At 44.8% G+C, this 19,313-nt stretch overlaps 1 protein-coding gene across 5 annotated transcripts; it reads left to right on the top strand.

Annotated features, from left to right (window-relative positions):
• The first annotated feature begins 78 nt into the window (after nt 1-78).
• On the top strand, nt 79-14,288 carry atn1 (atrophin 1). 5 transcript variants are annotated; one of them, XM_059339826.1, is made up of 10 exons: nt 79-1,385; nt 3,174-3,310; nt 3,773-3,874; nt 4,243-4,362; nt 4,542-7,378; nt 7,501-7,717; nt 7,861-9,424; nt 10,769-10,912; nt 11,065-11,245; nt 13,183-14,288. In XM_059339826.1, exons 2-10 carry the CDS (start codon nt 3,284-3,286, stop codon nt 13,214-13,216), a joined length of 5,226 nt encoding a protein of 1,741 aa, XP_059195809.1. In that variant the 5' UTR covers nt 79-1,385; nt 3,174-3,283; the 3' UTR covers nt 13,217-14,288. The 5 variants fall into 5 exon arrangements, with proteins under 5 accessions (XP_059195809.1, XP_059195807.1, XP_059195806.1 ...); XM_059339824.1 differs by having other exon boundaries at nt 10,769-10,936; XM_059339823.1 differs by lacking the exon at nt 79-1,385 and having other exon boundaries at nt 2,986-3,874.
• Nucleotides 14,289-19,313: the final 5,025 nt, after the last annotated feature.

Raw genomic sequence — 19,313 nt, 5'->3', positions numbered from 1 at the left:
GTTAACCTGTATCTCACACCTGTCCCCCAGGTAACAACACGTCAGTTGTCGCTACATTGTAACGGCACGCGGCTGCAGATTAATTATCAGCCGCTCGCGCTGATCGTTGCTCTCACCGAGCAGCAGAGGGAGCGCGAGCGGCGAGGCCTCGCTCGCGTCGTTCCCGTCGTGCTGCCGGTGATGATGATGAAGGAAGGCTGGAGCCGCGCAGGCGCACCGGGTACAGTCTCCGGTCCCGGTTTCCATGGATACCACACAATAGGAGACGGGACAGGGGGCTGCGTGAAGGGGAGAGAGGGAGAGAGAGGACGACAGCAGCGGAGCGGAGGGGAGGGAGGAAGGGGGGAGGAGGAGGTCTGCAGAGCCGCTTGACTGGACACACCGCTGCAAGCTTCCCCCAGACAGACAGACAGACACACACACACACACAGACAGACAGACAGGCAGACAGACAGGGAGCTGCTTGACAGACACATAAACAGAGGGCACGTTTTAATTGCTGATTTATTAATTGTTTAATTATTGCAAACGAGTTGGAGCTTTCTTTGTTTAAGTCGCTGTCATTGTCAGTAAAATGCACACACCATTATATGTGCATTTCCTCTCAAAGTCCACCTCTGGCGTTAAATAAAGTGCGGCCTGTAAGAACAAAGACCTATTGGACGTTTCTTCCTCTTCAGGGTTCATCGCGAGATAAAGCCGAGCAGCGAGTTATTCAGTCTGAAGCAGAGCCTCTCCATACAGTAAAGGTGACTCTGGAGGGACTAGGCAACAGAGACAGAGAGAGAGACCCTCCCTCTTGATCCCCTCCCTCTTCAGAGTTTTGGCCCTCTCTCTGCGCCTCTCTTCCTCCTTCTCCCTGCCTCACTACTCCCTCCTTCTCCTCCTCCTCCTCCTCTATCCTCCCCCTCTCTCCTCATGCAAATCACGCCCTCTCCTCTCTCCCTTTCTCTCACCCGACGTGCATCCCTCTCTGGCTCACCCCTCCGCTAAAAAATTGTGACTGTAAGACCGGAGAGGGGATATTAAAAAAAAAAGTGCAAGTCGTCTTAGAGGAAGAGGGGGAGTAGGTAGGGTGGGAGAGGGGGGGTAAAAAAAAAAAAAGAAAAAAGGGGGCGAAAGGGGGTGGGGAAGAGGCGAGGGTACGCATCAATTTGTAGTCTTCAGTTGGCACCCCTGTTTTTTCCTGCAACGAATAGAAAGAGATTTCTTCTGCATTATTGTTATTATCGGAGCCCGTTGCAATATGAGCCAGCACAAGCCTCTGTTGACAGACGCCTGGGCTCTGAGGTGTGCGTGTCAGCGTGCAACATAAAACGACAAAACAGAGGGAGAGAAAGGAAAGGGAGAGTGAGAGTGAGAGCACGCATCGCTGGATATTATAGGTAAGTAAAAGGAAAAAAAATAGATGCTGTTGTACTGTGTTTTTGGAGCTATTCCTGCTGGCCACGTTTGTGCTCTCCCTCCCATTTTTTCCTTTGTGCTTTAATTATCATACTACTGCGTTATGGCTAAATAATGTCCCGGTGAATTAATGTTAATAGAGTGCACGACGCGCACCCACATTCCTGCGAGGAAAAGGGGAAAGCAGAGCCGGTGCGAAATGCCATGATTCGCCATTCCATATCATCTTTCCCCCTTTTTTTAAGCGTCTAGAAACAGAACTGCACAGGCATCCATTCTGATTGTGAACATGTATGTGCTGCTGAGCACGACTCTCCCTGCCGTAGGTGGACCGTGTTCCGCCGTGGTATTTGGTCTGGGAGGCGGGCGGCGGAGCAGCTTTGGCCGGTCTCCTCTGCATGTGTATCAATAACATTCGCAGGAAAGAAAGAAGAAAAGAGTCGTTGCAGTGCTCGCTCTGCTCGCTGGTGATGTAAGCAGAGCAACTGCATGCTGCTGCTTTGCATCACATGCAGTGGTCAATTTGTTGATAATGCATGTGCTGTGTGCTGTGTGCTCGCGCGTGTGCGTGCAAAGGCGACTGCTGGTGTATGTTAGTGATGTGTGTTTGCGTCCTAGTTGTTTACTGACCATGGCCAAGGACCTGCCAGTGGACCACAGGCAGGCCAGTAGCTGCCACCTGTAACTGAGATGCATTATGTACACAGTTACCCACTGGGCACTGGATGTTTCCTGTGTGATCAACTTAGTCATATGTATGTTAATTAGGCTGACTGTACACACTGCATTGCCTATATGCATGTTTTTCTATTAAGTGTGAACAGTGATTGTGACAGTTAGGATTGGATAAGTCACTGCAGCATGCACTAATAATTAATGCATAACCATGTGTAGTGGAGCTGCTACAGGACTGAAACACACACAAAAATCAGTGTGTGGCTACTATTTACTTGCTGCATAGCAGAGTGTACAATAGCTCTGCTAACTGTTCGGCCAAATATATCTCTTTTTTTTCATCCAGTGGTGTGGACTATTTATATCCTCATTCAATATACATGAGCCATTTTTTCATCATAGTGGTACATGAATGAATGGATTAGACAAGGCTTTGCAAAGTAGTCCACCTATGTTGTTAGGCACACCCAGATGGACAAAGAATCTTGACATGGTGCATTTCCCTAATGGCTGACTGTATGGATAAACAACAATGTGATTCTGCCGGCCATAACCAGGTCATGTGGGTTAACCACAAGTGGCTGTGGGTTTTGGCTGTTGTGATGGAGGTGGAAGGAGGGGGGGTGTGGTCCCAATATGCTCAAGATGTTGGCTTCTGCAGGCCGCCAACCAAAATGCAGTCTACCAAAAAGCACCTTTACTGCTCCGCTCTTATTATCTGTTGTTTCACTGTTATAGCACCCAATTATAAATACCCAGACCATTGCATTCTGATAGAGCAAGTGAGTTAACCTATTGTGCTGGTGTGTTTTTTTTGCTGCTGTGGTAAAGAGTAAACTGTTTGGAGCGGAGTGAAAAGCAGTTGTGCCGATACAGTGTGAGGCATGCTGGGAATTTAAATGTTGCAACAGTGCTTTTGCAGTTTTTAAAAGTCAGACGTTTTCATAATGTCACAAATTCTTGAACTCCACACTCGGTTGCTCATCGCTGCATCCTTGCTTAATGCTCTTTCGGCCAAAACATTGAATTCTCTGTAGGATTTCCATGCAGATAAAAGACTGAATAATGCCTTCTTTGTTTATGCTTTTTTACAGGTTTTGGTAGCTCTCATGGTGTAACACACAGTCCAGTCAGTAAGCAACAGGAACCAGTTCAGTCCCTGCAATGGCTTGTGTTGTAAAATGGGCGTTTTAAAGAAGAAATAATGAAAACACGGACACACAAAGAATCGGTATGAACAAGTTCAGGAATTGTGTACCTTTTCCTTGCATGTAGCACAATTGGGAGGTTGGCTGCATCATAATTACTTCAATGTGTGATAGTATTTCAAAATAACCAGGATGACTAAGATGTAAATTATTTATTTGGTTGTAAGATTCCACTTTTATATTTGATTCTTTCCTCTGCTTACAATTCCTCCCTTTCTCTCTGTGGCCTTCTCTCTGTTTTGGCCTGTTCCTTTCATCTCCCTCCCATTTATACTCTCCACTTGTTGTCTTTTCTGCATTCCACCTTGAATTTGACAAATTTGACTTACTTTTGGCTTGTTTAACTCTCTTTTTTTACTCAAATCAAAACCTCTCATGTTTCTCTCTGTATATCTCCTGTAACTCTATATTGTACCATGCAACTATGTGATGCTTTCCCTTCCCGTTTCTATCTTCCTCCTTTGCTGGACTTTGGGTGTTTGCAGATGCCCATGCGCAGTGGGCGACGGCGGGGGGCGAGTGAGGAGAGAAGGGGCAGACGCCCGCACCCCAGCCCCACTCGCCCTGAACGCAACGATAGACAGACGGTTAGAGCACACCTCTTTTGTCTCTTGTTTTGGCCATACATTCACATGTGTGCTTGCAAGTACAGGAGTCATGAGCAATAAAGACCTGTCCCTGTGTATTGAATTTTGTGTGTGTATGCGTGTGTGTGTGCTGTCAGAGCATGAGTCATCAGTATGATTGCCACAGACATACCCTTGCAGTGTCAGTATTGTTCGATAGCCTGTTTTACAACGTAGCACTTTGAAATCTTTGATGTTTCGTGTTTGACATTGATGTTTTGTGTCTGTGTGTGTGTGCATGCATGCGTGGCTTTGTTCTAAAAACAGTCATAGGCCTATTAGGGATTCAAAAGCATCACTACAGAATTAAAAGTCTTGTGTTGTTTTAGCAAAGAGGTGCTGGTGAGGAATTGGCTGGAAATCGCTTCAGTCGCAGATCACAAGGGCATGATTCATCAGAGAGTGAGGGGGAGGAACTTGTGTCTCCTCCAAAGAGGCAGAAAGTTCAGGTTTGTGTTACATTTCATCAACCTGTTATATAAAGACTAATTATGAAGCTTTGATTCTGCTAAATCATCCAAAAGGCACTGTCTAAGCTGCTAAGAGTTAGATTCTTTGCTTCTACGATGTTACCACATTCACAAAATTAACATTTTTACCTCATCCACAATTGGTCTTTTCTCGTCAGGATTCGGCCTCTACCCCAAACCCTCCAACATCAACACACTCGACTGACAGCTCGGCTCCTTCCACTGTCCCACCTCCAACCTCGGTTGCCAGCCAATCCCGCGAGAGTGACAACGAAGACGGCCAATCCCAGGGCAGCAGGAGTTCAGTTGTAGGGAGCCTGGCCAATAGCAGCAGTAGTCTGAGCAGTGGGCGGGATATAGACCAGGACAATCGTTCCTCATCCCCAAGTCTCTCTGCTTCCCCTTTGGGTAGCCTGGACTCTGACTCCGATGGCCCCGACTCACCAAAGCAAGGAGAGAGGGAACGGGAGAAAGGCAAGGAGGGAGGAGTGGGGAAGGTGGCAGGAGACGATAGGAGAGCACTACGAGAGGGGAGAGGGGAGGAGTCCTGTGGAGATGGAGAAAAGCGGGAGATGGATGCACGAATTGAAGACTGTCCATCTCTCAAGCCCCCCTCCACTCCATGCTCTTCCTCTGGTCTGACCCCCTCTCTCCGTGGAGCAGGGGATTCGTCAAACGACAGCAATAGTGGGAGGAAGTCCTATTTCTCCCTGGACTCCAAACTGATGTGCAAAGTCGAGTACGGTGGACCGACGGGCGTCGACGGTGCACTTAGTGGCAGCAGAATAAATTCCAAAGCCAGCACGCAGTGTGTGTCCAAGACAACTATCTCGGGAGGAGATTTTTCCCATAACAGCCCCAACATTCCCCACTCTTTACCCCCACCTCTGCCTCCCCCACCTGCCCTGAAGCCCTTGGAGCTCGGGGGACAAAACCTGCCTGCTGAGGTTAAGCTAGAAAGAGACAAAATGGAAAAGACAGACAAACTCCTGGACAAGGCTCAGTCCACTCCTCCCTCTCTGCTGCCACAGACCGGCCCCCAGCAGCAGTCCCCGTCCCAGCCTCAGACCCAGCCCTCCACCCACCCTCACCACTACAGCTCCACCAGCTGGCAGGGTGGCACAGCAACTGGTTGCCAGGGGAGCTGGGGCTACACCCGTTACCCTGGCAACCACCACCCACATCAACCGCAGCACCAGCCGCCGGTGCAGCAGCAGCAACTTCCCTCTGTTTACAACCCTCCATCCTCTCGCCACTCCTCCTCCCACCCCTCTTACCTCCCCCATCCTCACCCCCACCCCCACAGGGAGTACCTTCCCAGGTACGCTGGAGGGGGAGGGGACAGAGAGAGGGGGGCCGCAGGAGAGAGGGAGAGGGGAGTGAGGGGGGAGTGTGGGGGGAGGGAGATCAACAGAGAGTTCTCTGCTCCCATTGGCAACAGCAGCAACAACAGTAGCGGGGGAAATAGTAATACTGCTTGTGGTGGGATGGGTGGGTCCAACAGCATCCAAGGCAGGGAGTTTGCGGGTCTGCCAGTGGGTCAGAATCGGGACTTCCAAGGTTCTGGGAGGGATGGACCTAACTTGAGTTCTGAAAGAAGAGACTTTGGTCCAGCTTTCAGAGACAGGGAGCGAGAGAGAGATAGAGAAAGGGAACGAGACACAGGGAGGGAGTTTCCTCTGCCAAACCAAAACCAGAGTAGAGACTTTGGCCCCAATGGGACTGGAGGGGGGCATCCCAGAGACAAAGATGGAGGCAGATGGGGTGAGTTCGGGGGCCAGACTAGAGAGGGTAACCCAAACAACAACCCCCAGGGAAACACCCCAAGTTCAACCAGCGGGCTACCTGCCACCCCCATGCTGAACCGAGACCCACCTGCATCACCCCAAAACAACCCAAGTCACCCTTCCCACTCCTCCCTGCCCCCACACCCCCACCCACATCCCCCAAACTCATCCAGCCGAGACTTCCCTCCTCCCTTGGACCAGGCACAAACCCCTTCCTCTGGAGCAGATCACTTTCACAGAGAGTATCCTCCCACCGGAGGAAAAGACTTTCCTGCTGGGGCGCCTCCTTCCACTGGCACAAATCGAGAGTACCTTAGCCCCCCTGGGGTGACTCCAAACCTGGGACGAGAGTATTCAGGGCCCGGAGGAACTCATCACCCCCACCCACCCCACCCCCACTACCAGTCCGGGCCCAGAGACCGAGAGAGAGACTCAAACCTGCGAGAATCCGCTCTGTACCAAAACCGTGGAGGCCCAAATCAGCCTCCTGCCCTCTCTCCTTCTTCCTCTTCCAGCCATCACGGACACCCTGCCAATGCTCCTTATGCCCCTCCACCACCTCAGCCTTCTCTACAACCACCCCAAACCTCCCACCCCCAGCCACCCCCATCAGGCATGGCACCTAATGTACGCCCCCCACACTACCAGTCCTCCGCCCAGACTCCTCCAACACCCCTGTCTCCATTACCCAGCCCATCCACAAATCAGATGGGAGGCTTCTCATCTTTCCCCCCTGGCTCCTCATCTGGACCCAACATGCCACTTCCTGGGCCAGGTGTGTCATCCAGCTGTTCGCCTGGATGTCGTCCCTCCCCTTTCCATGGCACTTTGAACAGCCACCCTCCCTTCAGTGGAACGTACCACTCCAATGGGAACAGTGGCAGCAACATGGCCAACAGCAATAGCAACAGTAGCGCACCCAATAGCAGCAATACCAACTCACAATCACTGTCGCCTCAAAATGTCTCAAAAGGACCTCCACCTCTGAATAACTCTGCCAACAACAACAGCATTTCGACACCTGCGTCCAGCTCTTCACTCCCTGGTGGAGACGTACATTCGGAGTCTGGCCCACCTGCCACACCTGTTATCAAAGAGGAACCAATAGAAGAAAGGGAAGAGAGTGAAAGCCCACCACCTGTGCTGAGAAGCCCCTCTCCTGAACCCAAACCGGTTGACATTCCCATTCACGCCAGCCAATCAGCACGGTAATTCAAAATGACTGTTCAGTCCCTCTTTATGTAAAACAGTAACAGTGATTATGATGGTTATCCTGACTCCTGGTGATTGTAGTAATGATGTATTAATCTGCTTTGTCACTTGTGTCCAGGTTTCACAAGGTCCTTGATCGTGGCAGTGGGAATTCTTGTGCCCGCAGCGATGTCCTTTTTGTCCCATTGGACGGCTCGAAACTGTGGAAGAAGAGGAATGAGGTGATCGAAAGGGCTCGCAGGGAGGTGGAGCAGCGGGCCAGAGACCTCAGAGAAAAAGAGAGGGAACGGGAGAGGGAGCGCGAGCGTGAGAGAGAACTGGATCGACATCTACAGGTGTGCACATTTGAGCGTGATAATTATGCAGCGTGTCAGATTTAATGGATTTGATGTCGATTAAATTGGTCCTTTTAATGGGAGGGGAGTAAAGCAGATCAGAGCAGATGTGATTTACTGTCTTTTACTTTTTTCCTCTGCAGCAGCAGAAAGATGTCAACGCCGCTGCAGGGGGTCGCCAGGGATCCTCTCTCTTCTTCCCCTCCTCGTCTTCGATCATCCTCGACCCTACATCTTCTTCCTCCTCTTCCTCGGTCAACTCCATCTCCCACGCTCCCCCTCACCCCCAACATCACCCCTCACACCCCCATGCTCACCTTGCTCCTGCACACCATCTCCACCCCTCCCTCGCTCACTCTATCCCCCACTCCCTCCTCCTGCCATCCATGGGTGGGGCATCAACAGTGGTTGGCCCTCAGGGAGCCCTGGGAATAGGTTTAGGAGGTCCATATCTGGGCCCTGACACCCCAGCGTTGAGAACCCTGAGCGAGTATGCTCGCCCTCATGCTATGTCTCCACTGGGAGCAGCAAGTCGTGCTCAGGCACACCATGCACAAGTTCACCATGGCCACCCCCATGTCCACCCTTCATTCTTCCTTCCTCAGTTTCAGAATCATGCTTTAGGCCACCCGCATCACCTGCCGACTGATGCAGCCACAGCTGCAGCCATCTTGGGTTTTTTGTATGGTGGCAGCCTTGAAGGGGGTCCAGGTGTTGGAGGCCATGCTGGAATGGCAGGAGGCCCAATACCTGGAGGGATTGGAGGTGCGGGGTTAGGAGGAGTCGGTTTTCCTCATGCAGTGGCTGCACATCGAGAGCGAATAAAGCAAGGATTTGAATTTAAGAGTGATGATCGGATTTACCCACCAGGGGCCATACCTGATCATGCAGCTCTTGCCCTTGCTCACTCTCATTCTCATGCCCATGCTCATGCCCATGCCAATGCACATGCACATGCGCATGCACACGCTCATGCCCATGCACATGCGCATGCACATGCACACTCTTTGCTACTTGGAGGAGGTGCAGCGGGAGCTAATGAGGTTTCAATCTATGGCACTCCTCCTCCTCCTCCAGCTCCCCCTGCTCCCCCGCACCTCCAGAACCCGACCCTGGCCCAAGTAACTCGACCTCCCAACCCTCCTGCCCCTCAGTCCTTGTCCAATCCACCCCCTTCATCTCTTTTAACACCCTCTCTACCCTCTCACCCATCATCTGCACCACCGGCTGCCCCCCCAGCCCCAGCAGGCCCCGCTGCACCTCCGCCAGCTCCTCCACCACCTGCTCCGCCGACCTCCAACGCCTCCTCACTTCATCACCCGGTCCCCCATTCTTCTTTTCCCAGCTCCCTGTCCTCTCATCTGCCACCAGCCGCTGCACCAGCCGCTCCCCCTGAGAACTACCCCACTCCCACTCGCTCTCCTGCCTCCTACGAGCGAGACAGGAGTGGGGAAAGAGAGCGGGAGAGGGAGAGAGACAGGGCAGCTTTGCCGGCCTTTGGGGACAGAGAGCGAGAAAGAGAAAGGGAGAGAGAAAGGGGAGGAAGTGGTGGAAATGGAGGAGGAGGAGGAGGAAGTGGAGGAGGAACAGGTGGAACCGGAGGTGGAGGAGAGAATCTGGGGCGTCTCCAGATGTTAAACGTGACACCACACCATCACCAGCATTCACACATCCACTCACATCTTCACCTGCACCAGCAAGACACAGGTACTAACCACTTCTGCTACAAATGCTGTTATTATTAGTGTCACAAATGTTTTAAAACGAAAACGGATGCAAGACTTGCATATTGAAAAAAGTAAAGAATAAGCCTAGGAATATTCTGTCACTGTAGACCTTCATTAATGTCCAAAAACTAGTGTCAACTGGATGACTTATTCCTTCATTATGATGGGAACAGTAGTTTATTTTGAGTGAATCCCACATGCACCATGCTGCAGTGTTTGTTGGATTAACACACCAAATGTGTATTAATCCGCAGCTGAAAATAGTCCCAAACAAATGCATTATTTACTCTTGTTTGAGTAACATTTGCTACAAACTACAATGTCCTGCTGTTTTAGGAGACTATTGAGCCTTTTTTGAGCCATATATTTGTGACCCATTTGTCATATTTACATCTTGAGTAGGAATACATAAACTTGAGTTGGGTTGCTTTCCACAGACAGAGCAGGGAAGTTAGAAAGTATCAAGAGCTGGACTTACACACTGAGTCTTTTCATGGTGGAAGATTAAGAACAACAAAGCCAGCCTTATCCTTTAAATTTAATACAAATATTTTTTGTATCAGTGTATTCGTGTAGTTCACAGTTGAACACAGGTTTTCTTTGATTTTTTGGGTCAAAGATTTCTCAGAGACATCTGACTCATTTCTTCGAATATTAAAAGTTTTAAACATCAAAGTTCTTTAAGAGATGTTATTTTACTCAGATCTCAGTTTTGTAACACCAATCAGGAGAAAATGTATGACAAACAAAAGAAGCCTTTTGTCGCCTTGAAAGAATTTATGTTTAAAGTTAAAAATGTGCATATTAATATTTGGAGCGTCACAGTGGAGCATTGATTCTAAGAGTTTGAGGGTTTGGTTTGGGTCCTTCTGTTTGAGTTTGCATGTTCTCTCTGTTTTCCTCCCAAAGGTTAGAGTTAATTAGGTTAATTGGTGACACTAAATTGCCTATCGGCGTGAATGCAAGCACAAATGATTGTGTCTATGTTGTCTGTCTGTATGTGTCAGCCCTGTGATAGTCTGGTGTCCTGTCCAGGGTGTACCCCGCCTCTCGCCCAATGTCAGTTGGAATCAGCTCCAGGTTACAGATTATAGATGGATGAATATTAATATTTGCTCTAGCAAAAAGCCATTATATTCACTGACTCTTTGCTGCATCCAGAAAACAGACTTCTCTGATTTTATTCAGATGTGTTACCAAGAAGACACCTCTTAAATGTAGCAATAATGTATTTCCATGCTGTGTGCATTATCTTTGTTTTGAATTCTTAATTTGACTCTTATTAAATATCTCCTGTATTTCCTATTACATCACTGGCATCCAGCGACGGGCGGGGTACACCCCCTGATGGACCCGTTGGCGTCGGGGTCTCCTTTGACACGCCTCCCTTACCCAGGAGCCACACTAGGCACCCCCATCCTGGCTCACCCCCTCACTGACAGCGAGGTGCTCCGCCAACAGCTGTTCGGTGAGGAGAAGGCTCCTCGTCCATGTACTTGTTCAGTTTTTCTCTCTCCAAAGTGCTTTATCAAGAGACTTTTTGAATATGATGATGATGATTGACCTTGGTGCCCTTTTTCCTCCTTTTGTTTTCTTTCTTTCTTTTATTTTTTTAAACAGGTGCTCCTTTCCGTGAACTGCCCCAGCCGTCCTCCCTCACTGGTCCCATGTCGGCAGCCCATCAGCTCCAGGCCATGCAGCAGGCCCAGAGCGCAGAGCTGCAGATCCAGAGACTGGCCCTGGAACAACAGTGGATCCATCACCATCACCACCACTCCCTCACCCAGGACGAGTATTACAGGTACAGACGCTGTGTGTGTGTGTGTGTGTGTGTGTGTGTGTGTGTGTGTGTGTGTGTGTGTGTGTGTGTGTGTGCACGCGTGCATGCGCATGCATGCGTGTGTCTGTGTCTGTGTGTGAGCCCATACTAAGATTCACTTTTAATGCAGTATTGAAAATGTCCTGCAAGATTGCAACTAAAAACTAATCTTTTGATATTTTTTTTCTATTAATTGATTTTAAAAAATGCCCAATCACTACTTCCCCAGGCTCACAGTGTTTGCAAAAACTGCTTCTTTTTTTTTTCAACCAGCAGTCCAAACCCCCAAAAAATTAACTTTCATATAAAATAAAGAGCAGAGCACATTTAGCATTTTTGCTATAATGGCTCACAATAAATCACAATAATCAAGTACCAAAATACTTGCAGATTATTTTTCTCTGAATAATCGATTCATCCATTAACAGACACTATACTGTATATATATGATATTGGCGTGCATGTGCCTACAGTTTTGCAGAAACACTGTTTTTAAAACATAACTGAGCTGAACCCACACACACAAATCTGACAGGAGACCTAAAGATGTATTTCCTAAACATCTGTATTTAATATTTTACTCACAGCTAGCTCACCTGGTTGAGTTAATGCAAAAATAGGCAAAGATCATACATGACAATATTATAAAAGAAAAGAGGGCATTACATGTGCAAAAACATAGAATATCTTAAAAAACATATGGACGGCTATTACAGTTAAAATGGAATAATTAAGCAAGGTGTTATTATTATTAAAAAGGGAATTATTATAATAATACTTTTAGCACACACTTTAAACCTGACTAAAGGCTTGTGTAAATATGATTTAACCTTCCTTTAAAGACGACCCTGTTGTAGCAGACTATAGTTCATGTGGTAGGGAATTCCAGTAACTAGGACCATAATGACTGTTAATGCAATTCATTGACTTCACTCTACCCAGTGGGCACCGTGAAACTACTAGCAACAAATGACTTGCAAGGATTGGAAAGAAATTTCTTCAAAATTACATTGGAAAATAACCAACAAAACAACAAAATGGCCTGAAAAAACAACCTGATACTTTTATTGAGGTAGCAGAAATCTACTTTAGTCAGTTTATTACATTTTGATTTGCTTCTTAACAAATGAATAACACTCTTACTGTTGTTTATTTTGTTTTGTTTTTTTAGATAAAAGCCCAAGGTTAGGGACGCTGACATTTGGCAGCCTTGGGCATGTGCACAAACTGTCGATTAGGTTGTTACAACTGGCCGGCCTACCAGTGAAAAAAGTAGTTGGAAAGCTTGCAAAATTCTGATGCATCTCAGCTGTAAAAGTCAGCTTGGCTGTGAGGCACAAGGGGGTGTTTTCTCTAGCAGAAAGTATCAAAAAACGAACTTAACCTACAGCCATGGAAAAAATTATTAGACCACCCTTGTTTTCTCTAATATCTTGTTCATTGTAATGCCTGGTACAACTAAAGGTTCATTTGTTTGGACAAATATAATGATACCAACAAAAATAGCTCAAAGGAGTTTAATTAAAGAGTTGATATCTAGCCATTTTCCATGTTTTTTTTTTATGATTTTGGTTATCATCAAGAAAACCATGGAAAATGGCTAGATATCAGCTCTTAAATTTAACTCTTATGACCTATCCTATTTTTGTTGTTATCATTATATCTGTCCAAACAAATGTACAATAAGTTGTACCAGGCATTAAAATGAATAAGAAATTGAAGAAAAGGGTGGTCTAATAATTTTTCCCATGACAGAATTTGGATCCTGTAAAATGAAATCTAAGGGACTAAAAAAAACTCTTAAAATGTATCTTAAAACAGCAGTTATTTGGGGGTTAAAAGCTGCCATAATCTGAGATGAAATTTCACCTTGAACTTCAAACTGCACTCTAACACGGTTTCCCCTTTGACCTTTTTAGTCACCTGAAGAAAGAAAGTGACAAGACCCTGTGAGGGAGGGCCACGACAAAGAGCAGCATGGAGGGAAAAAACGAGGGAGAATGTGTGCAAAAATGAAACGCAAAAGAAAAGCACTGAAAACAATGAAGGACTCGAAACAAAAGCTGGACTAATGGAGAAAACAAGATCTCTGAAAGGATTAACAAAAGAGGGAGGAGGGCGTGAAAGCGCTGCACACAGACCCTGCTAACTGCACCATGTTGACTATCCAGACTCCAGCGCTTCCCTGCATCATGTTCTCAAACTCCAGTCCTGTTTTGTATTGTGCTCTGTACAGTATATTAGATGGGGGCGGCAATAGTGAAGTACAGTATGTGTAAAATACTTGATGCCAGAAGGAATGTGTACATGAGTCTCTTTTATGTCATTGCATGTAGCTAGGCGCTTATTCTGAACTGGTGGAACTTTTGGTTCTATTTTTAGTAATTACCCCCTCTTTTGTATCTGAGGGGCGTTCTATATGCATGAGACCAGCAATTTAGTGTTATGTTATGTTTATGATCAATAGTATTGTTATTATGATTAATGTCGTCTGTTTGTTGATAATGATATAATTATATATACAGTACATATTATTTGTATTATTTTTTTACATTTTCATGGTATGGCAGTCGGTTTTTATTTTTATTTTTTATTTTCAATTTACCTTGTGAAACAAGATGCAAATGAAGGCAAAAAAATCTGGAAATAAATTATAATCTTTTTTTGCTAGTCTGTGGCGTATTCATGCGTGCACTATTTATCCCCCCTCACATACATTCGGAGTATTTCCCCCGTCTTTGTTTTATACAAGTCACTCATGCACAAAGCATATCAAATTCCTCACTCGCCTCCCCCTCCCCCCCTTTCTCTCTCTCTCTCTCTCTCTCTCTCTCTGACTCCCCCCTCTTTCTCTCTGTCCCTCCCTCTCCTGGTTCAGTGTAGCTAATAGGAGACACATGGGATGAGTGTGAGACATGGGAGTTGAGGCGCTCCAGTGAACACCAGCCACCCTGTAGAGCGAGCATTCCTTACTGCACAGTAAAAATGAAAAGGAAAGAAAAAAAATATAAAGAGAGAGAGAGAAATGAAAAGGAGAAAAAAAAGGAGGAGCTGTGAGAGTGTGATTTACTGCTGAAGGCTCAGGGCTGTGTGTGTTCTCACCGTGTCCGGCTGGAGGAATCTCCTTCAAACGGACACGGATCACTGAATGCGGCCTTCATGTTGCAAGACAGAATCACTGCTGGCTCGCAGATTTGAGGGACGGGTAGAGCCGACTAAACAAACTTATTTTTTTTCTCCTAACAATGCACTCTGTCCATTTAAATAATCTGACATTGTTCTCCAGGTGTCCTAAAGTCTGCATCCCTTTTCTTAATTTATACAATAAAAGCTGCTCATACTGATGTGACATTGATTGATAGCCTTATCAGGCTCAGTCAGGAGAGTGATATTGGATATATATACTGGACATGCTTCTCAGCCGCTATGTAGGTTGTGTGTCATTAAAAGTCACCTTGAATAAGTGTGTCAACATAATGTAAAGTATCCTCTAGCAGGACAAATCTGATTTTCCCCTCTGGTGACATCACATCTGGGGGATATTCTTAGCACTTCATCAGTCCTCTCCCAGGACGGATAAGGATGTTGTGAAAGGTGCGGATCAAAGATGAAAGATGCTGTTTGAACACTGCATTTCACATTGGCCAGGTAACATTACTCCTGACTCTTTTAGCAACTCTGGGTGTAAAATAAAGGTTATTATTAGCAGCTCTTGCTTTCGAATCTAGGACAAATATGTGAAAATTATAATCTTATTTTTTTGGCCTACTTTTAGTGCAACAAATGTGGCACGTCAACCATTTTCTAATTCTCAATAAAAATAAATTGATTCACAATTGGAATTTTATTTTGTAATTTGAATGTTAATAAGGTGGCAGGGCTCATAAAAGCACCAAAATAGACCAAGAGAGCTTGAAGTGCCAGGGGAGGTCACATTTATGGATTGTGTTTTATGAATCTTCCAACGTGTGAGTTATTGCATGATGGTTTCAGCTATATTTAATGTATTTTTAATAAGAAGTCTTTCAAATATAGGGTCAAAATAGACTAAGAGAGCTTGCTTATTTCTAGAGAAAAAAGTGCCAGGCAAGTTCATGTTTATGGTTTATGTTTATGAATCATTCCAACTTGTGAGTTATTGCATGATGGAAAAGGTTTCAGCTTTTTTATTTTTATTTAAAATTTAAAATTTGACATGTGCATAAAAGCATCTAAATAGAATAATAGAGTGTGTTTATTTTGAGAGAAAAAAGTGCCAAACGAGTTCATGTTTATGGTATATGCTTATGATTAATTCCTGCTCCCTGAACATGTGAGAAAAAAGGTTTCAGCTATTTCTAATGTTTCAGGGAGTATTTCAAATGTGACTATTAAATTCATTAAAAATATCTTCAATTATTTGTCATATAGGCCCTAGTGTCAGTCAGTGTACCAACATTTAAATTAGGTAATAAGTCAGTTAATTTAAAAATAAAAGTGCCAGAGTGCATAAAGGTGCCAAAAAAAAAGCCTGGCGAGTTCATGTTTATGGTTTATGTTTATGAATCATTCTACGATGTGAGTGACTGCATGATGGAAAAGGATCCAGCTTTTTTTTAACGTTGTAAGAAGTCTTTCAAATGTGACAAAAGCATTTTCAACAGAGATGTAGTTGCAGCTATTAAATTCATTAAAATATCTTAAATTATTTGTAATATAGGCCCTAGTGTCAGTCAGTGTACCAACAGTTAAATTAGTAAATGAGTCAGTTAATTTGAAAAAAAAAAAAATCAAAATAAGTCTGGTAATGGGTCTTTTAATGTTACATTTTATCTGAATAATATTATAAATGTGTGTTTATTAATTGGTCCCTGGGCTTCTCTCATTTTGCAAAAGTGGCTCAGGGGGCACAGCAAGTGTACCCCTGGTTTAGAGCATCAGAATAATGCACAATGTCAGGTCAATTTGAAATCCCAGGATGTCTGAGTGCATCCCTGCGGTTTATGAAATTATCTGTAATTAATTGTATTGTCACTGATGACAGACCCTAATCTGGTAGCAGCAAGACTGCAAACACTACGACTGATTCGCCAGCACTTGATTCTACATGTGATACCAATTTGTGTGGATTAAACAAACAAGGCCACAGATCAACAGCTTTCTCGTATTATATGATGATTAAAGTCACACGCTCTCATCTAATCAAAGCCAGTTTGTAACTACAGTGCGAAGGTTTCAATTGCTTAATAATTACAGACAAGGAAGAGGTGATGCAAGCCTAATAAACTGCAAAATGTTCCCCAAATAAAATCTACTCCTCGCTTGAACACCCAAATAAACAAGTTGTACCAAATTAATGGAGAGTGAAATAAAAATAAGAACAAAACACACACCCTCACATTTGTAGCACACTGTGCACAATTAAAAAACAAGCTGGTTGTACGTAGGAACCGACCAAACTTTTTTCTCTGTGCCATTATGTAAAGAAAGCATTCTTACAGACACTCAGGCAAAAAGGTAAAAAAAAATTGACACGCCAACTTCCAAATGTCATCATAGCTCAAGCTACACTGTCACAGATCTTATGTTTGGGGTTTGATGTTCGCACAGCAGAAACAGTGACTAATTTGGTTTAGTCCCTGTCCCACAGCTCCCTCCAGCAAAAATATCTTCTGTCTGTACTTTTACTTTTCATTCAAACTCAAGAGAGACAGTTTTAACACACTTTGCTGCGTCTTTCAGTCAACATATTTTATCTTTCACCTCCTGTTGGAGCTTCTTCATTAACTTTATCTAATGGCCGACACTAACTCTTTATTGCGCCTGTCTCTCAGCCTGAGTGCTGACTGTGGTTAAATTCTGCTTCTCTTACACACAAAACAACCACAAAGAGACGCTAAATGACCACAAGCATACACAACATGACTATGGAGATGCAAAAACGTCCAACGTACAACGACTCAAAACGACTCAAAACTCAAAAAGATGCAAAATGACTACAAAGAGACATAACAAATAAAAAAGAGGCACGACTACAAAGAGATCTAAAATGATAATAAATATATACAAAACAACCACATAAGATGTAAAACAACAACAAAAAAAGGATGCAAAACTGAAAAACATATAATGGCTACAAATAAATTCAAAACAACTAGAAGGAGATGACGACAAAGACACGTAGAACGACTAAAAACAGATGCAAAATGGCCCCAAGTAGACATTAAACGGCTAAAAATAGATGCAAAACAACTACAAGGAGACATAAAATGACTAAAAATAGGTCCAAAACGACAACAATGAGACGTATAACAACTAGAAAAGAGCCACAACAATTACAAGGAGATGCTAAATGAGTAAAATGACTAAAATTAGATGCAAATCAACCACAAAGAAATTAAAAATAACCACAAAGTGGCCACAGAGATGCAACATGACTAAAAAGCATGCAGAACCTCTGCAAAGGGACACAAAATGACTTTGGTTTGGGTGTCTCTGTGCAGACAGGGTGGGGGGCCTCTTATACATCTGAGCCCAGGGGCCATTTGTTTCATAATGGTCCATTTTTGCCACTCTATTTTACTGTTGCAGTTCTACGTTGGAGCTCTTCCGTTTGTCTCATTAAATTAGACGGAGGATGTTTTTGCCCGTGCTCTGTATTGATACTCTGCTGAATGAAACTTCTGCAGCAGCACCATCCCAGCCAGCTGCACCAACAGACAACCTGCAAAGTAGCACAAGTGTTCACTGAGAACAAAGTCTGCTGCCTGTTTCACCTCCTCTCACCCGTACAATCAATCTGTTCTGACCTCTCGCTCACTCCACTCCAGCCTGGAGAAGATGATCCCACAGGATCATTTTGAGGCATTGCTGAGCATTTTTCAAGTGGTTGCAGACGACTGGTGGGTGACCAGAGCTCTCTGCCTGCTTCCACAGCAGGGAGATGCAGCTCAGCATCCTCTGCAACCAGATGAAACATTAAAACTGCTCCGGGAAGGAAAGAAGAGCTTTTACTGGCAACTTTCATTACATTACATTACCTGGGATCCTACATGTGTAACAGTCCATGATTTGATTAACAGAAGTGATACTGGCGGGGCTGTGGGTCGAGGAGCAGGTCTGTGAGGATCCTGGCTGCACATTTGCCAACATAGAACAGCTGTTGGGTGTGCAAGGTACAAAGTAAGCTCTGCTAAGCTAGTCTTTCCTCACATATTTCTATTACTGGTGACCTGCCCAACATCTAATACATGCTCGGATCATGGCTGGATTATGAGACGATGGGCCCCTGGGCACAGACGTGCAAAGGGCCATTCCACCTCTCCTGCATGCAAAACACACACACTTTATAGTTTTTTAGCCTCTTCTCGTTGTTGTTTTGTGTCTCCTTGTAGTTGTTACACATCTTACACATCTTTCAGAATGTAGTTGTTCACAGAGTCCAAACTAAACATGGTGAAGCTGCAAATGTTGAAAAAACTTGCCAGTACACTTTAAGCACTGTTATCCATGTTTAAATCTAAGATAAAGACCCACCTCTTTTGTTTGTTTGTTTTTTTACCATTGATTTTCATTAACTTTCCTGGTTGTATGGTTTTGTTCTGTAGTCTGTTTTTGCAATTATTTGTGTTATCGTTTTAAATTGTCTGTTCTTCTGCCTGCCTGCTTTTATTGGTTTTATTATTTGTTACTTGTGGGTGTAATCTGTAAAGCAAATTAGGTATGAAATGTGTTACATAAATACATTTGCCTTGCCTCTCTGTGGTGGCTTTGGTGGCTTTTTATGTCACTTTGTAATTGATTTGGTCTTTTGTTGTTAGTTAAAAAAACATTTGGTGTTTGCATCTCTTTGTTTGCATCACTTTGTGGTTGTTTTTTGTTATTTTGTGATCATTTTAAGTCTCTTTGTGGTTGTTTTACATCTCTTTGTTCTTGTGTATTGTCTCGTTGTGTCTCTTTGCAGCTGTCTTGCATCTCTTAGTTGTTTATTGTCCCTTTGAAGTCTGTTTGCATCTATTTGTAGGTGTTTTATGTTATTTTGTGATCATTTTAAATCTCTTTGTGGTTGTTT

This window comes from Centropristis striata, chromosome 8, assembly GCF_030273125.1.
Source record: "Centropristis striata isolate RG_2023a ecotype Rhode Island chromosome 8, C.striata_1.0, whole genome shotgun sequence".
Classification (NCBI taxonomy): Eukaryota; Metazoa; Chordata; class Actinopteri; order Perciformes; family Serranidae; genus Centropristis; species Centropristis striata.
This window is presented reverse-complemented; position numbering and strand designations above follow the sequence as displayed.

Coding starts and splice junctions, on each gene's coding strand:
- atn1 (XM_059339822.1), top strand. CDS start 3,704: ATGCAACTATGTGATGCTTTCCCTTCCCGTTTCTATCTTCCTCCTTTG. Junction 3,875..4,242: donor AACGCAACGATAGACAGACG/GTTAGAGCACAC, acceptor GTGTTGTTTTAG/CAAAGAGGTGCTGGTGAGGA. Junction 10,937..11,064: donor GGAGAAGGCTCCTCGTCCAT/GTACTTGTTCAG, acceptor TTTTTTAAACAG/GTGCTCCTTTCCGTGAACTG.